The following is a 12,395-nucleotide window of genomic DNA, read 5'->3' on the forward strand; positions in this document are numbered from 1 at the left end:
ATCTGTCTCAAATCAGTTCTCAACTTGCATCTTGATTGGACATGTCACTGCCTGTGCCTATGTGTTTGTCATTTTTTTTCTTCATGATTCCTTTCGACACATGGATCTTCTTTGCGTGTAAAATTAGGTTGATCTAATCCTCATGTGAGTCCAATGGTTGTAATGTTAGTTTCCTTTATCAATTTCTACTTCTTTTTGTTTAAAGATGTTATTCTTAATATGTTTCACAAGTGTTGAATGTGAAGCTTATCTTTTCAATGATTTACTAAATCAACTCCCCCTCCCCCCAGTTACCTTGAGTTATAAGCAATTTATTAGAGAAATACCTCAGTTTCCCGTGGATTCGACTTGTACTATTATTTGATCTAGAATTGGCGATAAATTCTAGCCAATCACTCACCACCACCATGCAAACGTGCACTCATCTTTTCTTAACCTCAATTTAATCCAAATTCCAACTTTTATCTTATTTTTCAATTTTTTAATTCCTTTTTATTTATCATTATTTTTTTAACTTTCAATTCCAATTTCTTTTTCTTTTTGTATTAAAAAGAACTAGAAATGACAAATTTACCCTTCATGTAATTAATTTTTTCCTTTTTGCCCTTGACTCCTAGTTCAATTTCTCTCTCTTTTACTCTTAATTTTAAATTAAAATCTTTATTTAATTTTTACTCAAGAAAAATCAAGTGGATTCTTACACCAAACACTAAAATGGAAGTTTTGTAGTTAATTTTTTCTGACCCAACTCATTGGTCAAATAAGACGCACATTCTCATTTCAAAAGTGAATGATTTAATCTTTTATTTTCACTATTGTTACATTAAAAAAATAAAAATAAAAATAAAGGACATATTTGCAAATTTTTTATGTATTGAAACTACCTATCCAAATTTCCATTCTTATAACCTTAGCCATAATTATCCTTGCCATTCTCAACAAAAACTTGCTAATTTTATTGAACCGAAAGATCTCTCATTAAGTAATTTTTTCTTCTGTTTTTCTGTATTTTCTTAAAATGAACTCTCTGTCTCCATTATTGTTGAAACAGAACAATAAAATTTAGGTCTTAAATTAAGCTATAAAAAAACCCTTTTAAACCAAAAGAAATTATTTCAAACAAAAGCAATAATAATGGAGGCTTCCAATCTTTCTCCATTGCTTTTGTTCTTCTTCTACTTCTCACTATTGCAAACTTCCATCATTGCCACAAAAAAGGTTCGATAAGTTTGATAAATTTCATCTATCCTAAGTTCCACTCATCTTTATATAATCGATCCAATTGTTCAACCTCAGTTTGTAACGTGATAAACTTTTTTTAAAAGAAATTGTTTTTTCATTATGTGATTGAATGTGTTTTGCATAAAGGTAGATGCAGTCAGGATACACCCAAATATTGGACATATTTGTTTGTTCGAATCTCTATATTCTTTTATTGATCATTTATTTCTTTTTACATGGTGTGTGGTGCAGTCTTACATTGTTTACTTGGGTTCGGAACGCTCCTCTTCTCTGGATCCTTCCTCTTTATCGGAGCATTCCCGACAAGTGACCGCGTTTCATTATGATTTGTTGGGAACTTTATTGGGAAGGTAAGAGAATAGTCGTTTTACATTTGAAATAACACTCCTAAATTTAAAAAATAGAATGAAGAATTGTTTAATTTAATTATTTAGATTGGATTGAATTGGTAAAATTCATAGATAAGAAATCAATTATCTATATTTGATGAATAATTATTGCCTTAACGTTATGATTTCGTCAGGATCACATATGTTTGAGTTTAATAATCAAACTATTAACATTTAAGATGTTAATTAGTAGTTTATCAATTGAGTTATGCTCGTACGATCATAAAACCCAAATTTAATGAACCAGTTCAATTTGTTTCTCATGCATGAATTAATATATTTTGATTTCATCTCTTATAATTAATTTTCTTTGATTTCTTTCACTTGTAAATAGTCAAAAGATGGCTGAGGAAGCGATTTTCTACTCCTATACTACAAGTTTCAATGGTTTCGCAGCCAAACTTGATGAGAAAGAAGCCGCAAATCTAGCAAGTAAAAATACTTTACATCTTTCTTTTACGTTGTTTATGCCTATTATTTTCATATTTAAATTTTAATTATATAGATAACCATTTCATTTTTTATTTTTGGTTTTTTTAAAGTTAAATCTATTTTCTCCCTATTTTTTATAATTAATTATTTGCATCTTTCTTAAGATACAAGAATTAAATTCTTAGCCAAATTCAAAAATAAAAACAAGTCTTTAAAAACTATTTTTTTTAGTTTTTTAAACCATTGGAAAAAAGTAATAACAAATAAAGAAATTTAGAGGCGGAAGTAGTATCAATGAGCTTAATTTTCAAAATCCAAAATCAAAAATTGTACCAAGTAGGGCCATAGGTATTTGCTCATATGTTAGATTTGTATAATCTAGGATTAAGAGCTCGTTTGATAAGATTTTTTGTTATTGCTTTTTATATATAATTTTTTTAAATAAAAAAACATATAATTTTTTTGACCGTTTGGTAATCAGTTCTTCATTTTCATTCTATAACATTTTAAATTGAAAATGTAAAGATTTTAAATTGAAAATGTAAAGATTTTAAATGAAAATAAGTTTTTAAAGTAAGTATTGAAAATTTGATGATGCATTTTATTAGTAAAAAAAAGGCTACAAAGAATACTTATTTTTATGTTTTGAAACTAAAAATGGAAACGGAAACAAGAAACAATAATTTTTTTCTTTTTATGAATACAAAAAACAATAAATTTGATTTGGTTGTTTCCAAAATTTGTATACACAACTTTGAAAACTTTTCTCAAAAAATGAGCTACAAAGGGACTTTAAAAAAAGTTTATATATATACACAAATTGATTTTATTTATTGCAATTTTGTATGTCAATAAAGGGACTCTATTTCCTTTAATATGGTAGTTTTTTTAAACTTGTAATAAATATCGCACTTTTCAAACTATTTAAAAAGCTAATATTGTATTTTTTTTTTTAACTTGTTATAAAAATATGAACGGTTTTTAAATATAGAAAAATAATCAAAATATTCATAAATATGGTAAAATATTTTAAACACGGATAGACTACTATCATCTATCACTAACAGACTCTGAAAGATGTCTATCAATGTTTATCACTGATAGATGTCTATCAATGTCTATCATGTCTATCACTGATAGATTGTGATGTTTTACTATATTTGTAAATATTTTCATCAGTTTTATCATTCAAAACATTTTTTCTAAAATTGCATTATATGGCAAATACATTTTAAGAAACCAAAATCATGACTTCAATTTTTTTGTAATTGCAGGTGTGACAATCACATAGCAATTATAGTGATCATACAAATCAGATAGCAATCACATAATAATCACATAGAAATCAGATAGCAATCACATAATAATCACATAGAAATCAGATAGCAATCAAATTTTCATACGGAAGTTTTTTGTCATATTTGTAAAAAAAAAAAACTTAAAAACACGCGCCCAATTTTCAATTTATTTTTTATTAAAATTACAATTGCCCCAAATATTATGGTTTTCAAGCTATTTATAAAAGTACATTGTTGTTTTAAATATTTGGGGTTCATACGTAGATGCAGTAGGAGGAGGAAGGAGCACGTGCTCAACAACCACACCAACCCTAGGATTTTAAATTTTTCACAAAGATCATTTGTTGAATAGACAAAAAAATTTCTAGATATTTAATACTACCATAGTTAAATAAGTAGTTTGAAAACTATAATATTATGCATCTTTGTGTATCCCACTCAATTATTCGATCTTAACTTTTATGTGGTAAAATTTTTCTTACTTATTTTTAAAAAATATTCTTGAATTTTGTGTGGTTATGTATGTAATTAGAGTGGAATATGCAAGCAAATATGACTTTTTCTAATTAAGTTTAAGAAACTACAATATTATTATATTGACACAAACGTTTTTGTGACAAAAACCTAGAAACAAGAAAGAAGAACCGAAATGGTTTGTAAAGTGAACTTCAATAAAGAGAAGTTGTTCTAAATGTCAAAACTGCTGAAAATATTTTCAAATATAGCAAAATGTCACGGTCTATCAATATATGCACTATAATAGACATCTGATGATAATAGTCTAATAGTGTGTAGCAGTGTCTATATTGTAGATCGGCTATTTCATCGTCGTATTTTGTTGTTGATGTTGTTTTAAAAACATTGATAGGAAACCCTAAGGTGATATCAGTGTTTGAAAACAAGGCAAGAAAATTGCACACAACACGGTCATGGAATTTCCTTGGAGTGGAGAACGATGTAGGAATTCCCTCAAACTCCATTTGGAATGCTGCAAAGTTTGGTCAAGATATAATCATAGCCAACATTGACACAGGTTTTATTTTACCTCAATTTTCCCTTTACTATTTACTTTTTCATTAAAAAAATATATATTATTGTTATCAAGTTTTCGACGTATTTTCAAATATCCAAATTAAGTTCTATAGAATTTAGTTTAAAAGTCAAATATAACGTTGCAGGGACTTAAACATAGGACCTCTTTAGACCACCTGCTCTCATACCATATTAAATCATTAATTGATCTAAAAGTTTAAGCTAGTGGATAAAAGCAAATTTAATTATATTATCTAACAGAGAGTTCAAAAAATGTATTTAATAAAATGTGAGAAATGCAAGTATGTATTTTCAAATACAGAAAATTGATTAAGGTCTCGTTTGATAATCATTTTGTTATTCTCAAAAATAGAAAACTGATCAATGTCTCATTTGATAATCATTTTGTTTTTTATTTTTAAAAATTTAAGCGTACATTATTTTCATAACTTTTTTTGTTACCTTCTTTTTACTAACATTTTTAAAATCCAAATCTAGTTTTGAAGACTAAAAAAAGTTTTAGAAAATAGAATTAATTTAAGAATTCAAGTATTTCTTTAATATCATAGGATGAAATTTAAAAGAAAACAAACCTAAGAAAAGAAAAAACTGGAAAACAGAAAATTAACAAAAAACAAGACCTAAAAAACCAAATTCTAATCAATCCTAGCCAAGGGCAAGCAATTCCAAAAAACTACTTTACAAACTAATAACTTAAATAGAAAAATACTTTTTTGGTCTCTAAATTTTTTTGTCTAGTTTCTATTTAGTCTTTAATTTTCAAAATATTACACATTTAGTTCTTAAAGTTTTGAGTTTAGTTTTAATTTAGTTACTAGGTTTCAAAATGCTACAATTTTAGTTTTGATATTTGAATTTTGCTTCAATTTGGTCTCTGTGTCTCGAGGTTTACACTTTTAACATCAATTTTTCACTAAATACTCATTTTTCGTCTTTTAGAGTTAATTTATGTTAATAAATTAAAAATCATTAAAAGAATTATAATGAATTAAGTTTCACTACTTTTATCACTTTTAACATTAAATTTAAAATTTTACTTCTAGTTATTTTTAATTAATTAATAAAAATTGACATGAATGATTGAAAGTAAGTACTTAATGAAAAATTGATGTTAAAAATGTAAAATCTTGAAATCCATTGACCAAAATGAAACAAAATTCAAATTTCAAAATTGTAATATTTTGAAACTTAGGAAGTAGATTGAAACAAAACTCAAAACTTAAGAACTAAATGTATAACATTTTAAAACCTAGAGACCAAATAGAAACTATAGTCAAAACCTATGGACCAAAAAGGTATTATTCCCTAACTTAAAATTAAATGTGAAATATAAAGTTCTTATCAATTGAATAGTCAAAGTTTCAGATATATGTTCACAACTAAGAGATTTGATTTAATTTGTTGTTCAACTAAATATAAAAAATACGAGGAAATTGAAGTATAACTATATTGGTTAAGACATTCATGTTGGAAAAGATGGTTCAAGTATAACTATATTGGTTAAGACATTCATGTTGGAAAAGATGGTTCAAATTTCAAATTTCTTTGACCGTACTCATTGATTTCTTCATATGATTGGAAAATTTGGTGTTGTGTGTGTGTGTGAAGGTGTTTGGCCAGAATCAAAGAGCTTTAGTGATGAAGGGTATGGACCTGTGCCATCAAAGTGGAGGGGAATTTGTCAAACCGACTCCAACTTCCATTGCAATAGGTTTCATCTATTTTCATCTTTCATAATTTAATATTTTCACTCTATTTTTCACTTTATTTTCAATATTATTTACTTCAAATATTACCATAGCTAAAACAATATATATATATACGCGCATATGTATCACAATCAACATACATTTCTTTTATGTTATTATATTCTTTCTTACTCGTGTTTTCTAGTGATGCATTCCTGTTTGATTCAAATATCTTTTTGGAAAAATGATTATTTAAGATAATGAAATTTTTTTTCTTTAATCATAAAAAATAAACAAAAAAAATAATTATTTTAAAACGGTGGAAAATATTTTCAAATATAACAAGGTGTCACTATCAATATATGTCAATTATAGGGATGTTCGTGGGAATTTATTCAATCCAATCAAGCCTTATCAAATTATAAACTCAACCCAACCCGACCTTGAAAATTTTGGATTTGGCGAAGTAATATGTTAATATGTAAAAGAATTTGGTTAATTATCTTCACGTATTAAAATAAGATTAGCAAATTTATTTTAATTATAATGTGAAAATTTTGTCCCATTCAAAAACTATTTTAAATTAGTTGATGGATAATAAATAATTAAAAAATCATTGAAATTAAAATAGATATATGTCTATATAATTGTATTGGAAGTAAAAGAAAATACTTTTAAATATTAATAATGAGTTCGGATTAGTTCTGACGATTTGGGTTATTTTTTTGAACCATGAATCATTGATGGAATTTTTCGAGTTGTTTTTTTAAATTATTCAATTTATTCAAAAGAATTATTTAAATAAATTGAAATTTTGAAATTTTGATGCAAAATCCAGAAAGCTCATCGGAGGAAGATATTTCTACAAAGGATATGTAGCCGCCGGAGGCACTCTCAATGCCACTTCACTCACCGTACGCGACCACGACGGTCATGGAACCCACACTCTCTCAACCGCCGCCGGAAACTTCGTCACCGGAGCCAACGTTTTCGGCCACGGCAGCGGCACGGCCAAAGGCGGTGCTCCAAAAGCCCGGGTCGCCGCCTACAAGGTCTGCTGGCCTCCATTCTTAGGCTCACAATGCTTGGACGCCGATATTCTCGCCGCTTTCGAAGCCGCTGTCGCCGATGGAGTAGACGTCATATCGACTTCCCTTGGTGGAGCTGCTGATGAATATTTCAACGATCCACTTGCTATCGCCGCCTTCCACGCCGTTCAACAAGGCGTCGTCGTCGTCTTCTCAGCTGGAAACTCCGGTCCTTTTCCGATGACCGTCACCAATATTGCCCCCTGGATAAACACCGTCGCGGCGGGCACCGTGGACAGAGATTTCGCCAGTTATGTGGCGCTTGGAAACAAGAAGCATCTGAAGGTATACTCATCTTTTAGGGTTTCATATAATTTTGAGAAAATGTTTACCAGTTTCTGCCCTAATGTTAGGCCATTTTTTTTTCCATTGGTAGGGTGTTAGCCTTTCTTCAATTGCTCCATTACCGAAGAAGTTCTATCCATTGATTGATTCTGTGAATGCGAAACTCAGCAATGTCACCGAATTCCATGCGTGAGTTCTTGAGATTTTTCATAGTTTTGGTAACTGTTTCTTTTCAATGACTAGTTTGAGAACCTGGTTAAAAATCTTTATAACATAAATTTTTAAATGGATATATATACATATATGTTTTATTTGGTTAATTTATAATGAATATGAAATGTGTTAGACGCGGTTGAAAATCTATTAAACAAAGTTTTCTAGGTTGAATTATAAATAGTTGAACTAATATAATCTTTATTGATTTTAAATTGTAAATATTGTACATAAAGTTCAAAAGTAATAGAAGTAATAGAAGAGATAAAATGAAGTTAGATACTTCCGTTTCTAATTTTAAATTTTGTTGAGTGAAATGAAATAAGACATTAAACACATCTTTTAAAAGATAAAATGTGAAAGGATACAAGAAAAAACTAAAAAATATAGATATTCTATGAAAGACTTTACATATTTCTTAAACGATATGAGGACAAAATGGGAATTGTTAGAAGCTTCAAGGATAAAAAAAAGGCAGAGAAGTTCTCCGTCATAGCTACTTTTAATATAGTATAGATGTAGATATAGATATTGAAGTATAGATGTAGATTATGAGTTTGTAATGCGTTTATTTGCAGCCGATTTTGCGGCGAGGGGACGCTTGATCCGATGAAGGTGAAAGGAAAGATAGTGATTTGCCAAGTAGGGGAGATTGAAGGAGTAGAAAAGAGCTATCAAGCTGCTCGAGCTGGTGCTGTGGGAGTAATTGTGGCTAACGATATTGAAAAAGGAGACGAAATTTATCCCGAATTACACTTCATTCCAGCTTCTGATATTTCCAATAACGATGCTCAATTACTCCAAAAATACCTCAACTCCACCACAACACCAATGGCTCATTTAACCAAGGTCAAAACATTGCTGAATATCAAACCAGCTCCAATCATTGCTACCTTCTCTTCCAGAGGCCCCAACCCAATTGATCCCTTCATTCTCAAGGTTTGTTTCCTTCCCAATTCTTCTTATTATTTCTTGTTTTGGAACTTTTATTTATTACTCTGTTTTGGCTCTCTGTTGTAGCCTGATATAACAGCACCTGGTGTGAATATATTGGCTTCTTATTCCACTGGAAATGCTCCGACGTTCTCCTCCAACGACCAACGTCGCATTCCTTTTAATGTTATCTCTGGCACTTCCATGTCTTGCCCGCACATTGCCGGTATTGCCGGCCTTCTTAAGTCCATTCATCCTGATTGGAGCCCCGCTGCCATCAAATCTGCTATTATGACCACTGGTAAGCTTGCTGCCTCCTTGTGCTTTATCAAGTTATGTCTCCTCCTTTATACGGTTTAAGTGTTGATATAAGTAACTTTACTATAACCCACTTAAGGTTTTGAATACTTACTATATCAGCTTAAGGTTTTGAATCAGTTGGTGATTTAATATGGTATCAAAGTAGGAGGTCTTGTGTTCAAATGCTATGTCATTTCCTCCTCTAGTTAATATTGATTTTCGCTTGTTGGATCTTCTACAAAATTTTCAAGCATGAGGGAAAGTGTTAAAGTGTTGATATAATTAAATTTACCATAACCTATCAACTTGAGCGTTTGAGTCAATCGGTGATCTTTATAAATTAATGATTTATTCTTTTGCAGCCAAAACAAGGGGCAACAACTTGCAAACGATTCTCGACTCGACGAAACTCAAAGCCACGCCGTACGCTTATGGCGCAGGAATGGTACATCCAAATGATGCGAGGGACCCTGGCCTTGTTTATGATACCACTATTGATGATTACTTGAATTTCTTGTGTGCTCGAGGCTATAATGCAATGGAAATGAAAAAATTCTATGCTAAGCCATTTAATTGTGTTAAATCATTCAAAGCCACAGATCTCAACTACCCGTCGATCTCGGTTGGGGTACTGAAAATTGGTGCTCCCGTGACGATCAATAGAAGAGTTAAGAGTGTGGGAAGTCCAGGCACATATGTTGCACGAGTCAAGGTGTCACCTGGAGTTGCGGTTTTGGTTGAGCCAAGGACGTTGCAGTTTAGTAGTGTGGGTGAAGAGAAGGCCTTCAAGGTTGTATTGCAAAACACAGGGAAAGTGAAACGTGGAGATGTGTTTGGAACATTGATTTGGTCTGATGGGAAGCATTTTGTTAGAAGTCCCATTGCAGTGCATTTGGGACCATGATTGATCAAATTGTTTTTAAGTATTTGAAACTAAGTTGTGGATGGAAATTTTAAATTTTCGCCCCTAAATTATGGAGTTTTATCTATTTAAATCATTAACAAATGATTATATTGGTTTAAACCCTAACTTTTAACATTCATATAGTTGTAGGAGTGGAAGATGAATACAAAACTTTTGACGTTTAATTCTAAGTTATAATTTAAACTGAGTTCAAGGGGTCTATGAGTCTGTTGGGGGCTGCAGTTATGGATCGTTGGGATAATCTTTCAGGGATTGGAGTGGTTTCTCGTTGGATTCCTCCTCCTACCCTTAGATTATCCTGCGATGGGGGTGGGGGCATTGGGTTGGGTTTTGACCTATTGATGGTGGAGGTTTGAGTTATAGTTGAGGGGTTGAAGGTTATCATTTTCTGGGGGCTATTTCACATCATTGTTGAGTCTGATAGCTTATATGCAATCCGATTATTAGGAGGTCAATTTGACCAATGTTCATTTTTTGGTGGAGGAGATTAAGGAGTTGAATAAGGACGGAAGAGTGTGATAATTGATAATTCAGTCATGTAGAGTGTTCATAGAATCAGCTGGTCGGTCGGTTGGTTAAATGGTCAATGAGTGAGGCTTGTTTTGGTGAGAGGATTTCTTCCATTGGATTTGGCAATTTTTTAGATGGATCGTTGTTGTCTTGTTTAATTCCTTTGGTATGGTTGTCTAAAAACAAGTATAATTTAACATGAAGACATAAATTTTAAAATTAGATTATGGAAATAAATAAACAACTTTTTCTATTCAAACTTTAAGTTGATTATTAAAAAAAAAAAAAACATTAGTCTACCAATTTAATATTTGTAACTTATATCAATAATAAATTAAATGAATAAGATTTGAATTAAGTAATATCTGTAACATTAAATTAAATAAATAATTAATAATACTAATTATAGTTGTTGGATTCATGGTGTAGCATTGTAACGTAGTCTAATGAGGAACGTGAAGGATTAACCATGAAAGAATAAGAGTAAAATTGAAAAGGAAGATATATATGGAAGACGTGTGTATATATAGTGAGCATAATTTAATGGTGATTGTCATGTATTATCCTTCTTGAGATCAAAAATTCAATCTTTATCGTCATATTTTATTGTACGTTCTATATATATATATATATAGTATAATCCCTCTCACACACAATGTTTTCTTTTTCCTTTTAGAAAAGCTAATCTATTTAAAGTACGTGTACTAATTTGGATATTTTTGTTTCAGAAAGGAAAAAATAATAAGTTGGATTAAAATAAAGCACGATTTAAAGTACAAGAATAAAAATAAAAAATAGCTGTTTAAAAAAAAAAAAAACTGGGCTGTTGATTTTTTAGAAATTTACCTCTTGATTGATAATGCATAGAATATATCTATTGAGTTCAACTCGCATTGACTGTAATTTGATTAGTTAAGATAACATAAATAATGCACTAAAAAAAGGTTGAAAATAACTTTTAGTCCCTAAACTTTCATAGAAGTAACGATATAGTCCTTAAACTTTGATTTATAATAATTTAGTCTCTAAACTTTTACTATGTAACAATTTAGTCCCTATTGTACAATTAATGATAAAATTTAATGAGATTTCATGCATAAATAAACCGTTAAATCGATTAGAGAATTAATATTTTTGCAAAATATAAGGTCTACATCATAAATTTTTAAAAATTGTCATCGAATTTTGATTAAATATTTTACATGAGGGACAAAATTGTTACAATTTTGAAAGTACAAGGACTAAATTGTTACATATTAAAGTTCGGGGACCAAATCGTTACAACATTGAAAGTACAGATATTAAATCGTTACAAACTAAAGCTTAAGGACTACATGGTTGCTCTCAAGAAAGTTCAAAGACCAAAGTGATTTTTAACCTAAAAAAAACATAGATAATGTATCATGGGACAAAAGGAAAAAAAAAAAGTGCAATGGCAATACAAGACAATGATCAGATATTTGCAAAAAGGAAAAAATGATTTGGTATTTGTGAAAGTTCAAACTTCAAAGTTTTTTATTTTTTATTTTTTAGTATCAATCGATGTAGAGGGATTTGAACTACGAACCTCTTGTAGAGGGATTTGAACTACGAACCTCTTGGTCCTTAGTACATACAGATACCAGTTGAGTTAAGCTCTAGTTGACCGAACTTCAAAATTAAAAAGAGAACTCGAATGTTTTGCAGAATGCAAAGATTCCATCCCTATGCTCAAAAAAGCTAAGCAGCTGCAAGAAAATACCTATTTTTTGGAAGTTGTAATGGCCAAATATGAAAAAAATATCATCTAATCATCTTCTTTCCCTCTTATATCTAACATGATCATTGCTAAGGATTCCACACTTTTAGAGCAATAACTGCTTTTAAATTCTCTTCATTTTCTTTCCATAATTATCCAAATCATCCTCTTGTAACTTCTTCATCACACCAAGACTTTCCACCATTTCTGCCTCTTGATCTTCCCCATTCTCTTGAAATTTAATGACCATTTCAAAACTTTCTATAAGTAAAATGAACAGTCAAATCTGAAAAACATTTGT

General features: G+C 30.1%; 1 protein-coding gene across 1 annotated transcript; it reads left to right on the forward strand.

Moving 5' to 3' along the window:
- Positions 1 to 1,134: 1,134 nt before the first annotated feature.
- On the forward strand, positions 1,135 to 9,927 carry LOC150032415 (subtilisin-like protease SBT5.3). Its single transcript, XM_090306896.1, has 10 exons — positions 1,135 to 1,218; positions 1,369 to 1,592; positions 1,966 to 2,063; positions 4,230 to 4,394; positions 6,023 to 6,125; positions 6,941 to 7,475; positions 7,567 to 7,664; positions 8,267 to 8,627; positions 8,709 to 8,922; positions 9,284 to 9,927. Exons 1-10 carry the CDS (start codon positions 1,135 to 1,137, stop codon positions 9,823 to 9,825), a joined length of 2,424 nt encoding a protein of 807 aa, XP_090163022.1. The 3' UTR covers positions 9,826 to 9,927.
- The last annotated feature ends 2,468 nt before the right edge of the window (positions 9,928 to 12,395 follow it).

This window comes from Benincasa hispida, chromosome 11 (genome assembly GCF_027475165.1).
Source record: "Benincasa hispida cultivar pf3 chromosome 11, pf3_genome.v1.1, whole genome shotgun sequence".
In the NCBI taxonomy this organism is placed as follows: Eukaryota; Viridiplantae; Streptophyta; class Magnoliopsida; order Cucurbitales; family Cucurbitaceae; genus Benincasa; species Benincasa hispida.

What these genes read in the sequence shown, in the direction of transcription:
- LOC150032415 (XM_090306896.1), top strand. Translation starts at nt 1,135, where the DNA reads ATGGAGGCTTCCAATCTTTCTCCATTGCTTTTGTTCTTCTTCTACTTC. An exon ending in GAAACAAGAAGCATCTGAAG is followed by an intron (nt 7,476 to 7,566) that starts GTATACTCATCT and finishes TTCCATTGGTAG; the next exon opens with GGTGTTAGCCTTTCTTCAAT. An exon ending in TTGATCCCTTCATTCTCAAG is followed by an intron (nt 8,628 to 8,708) that starts GTTTGTTTCCTT and finishes TCTCTGTTGTAG; the next exon opens with CCTGATATAACAGCACCTGG.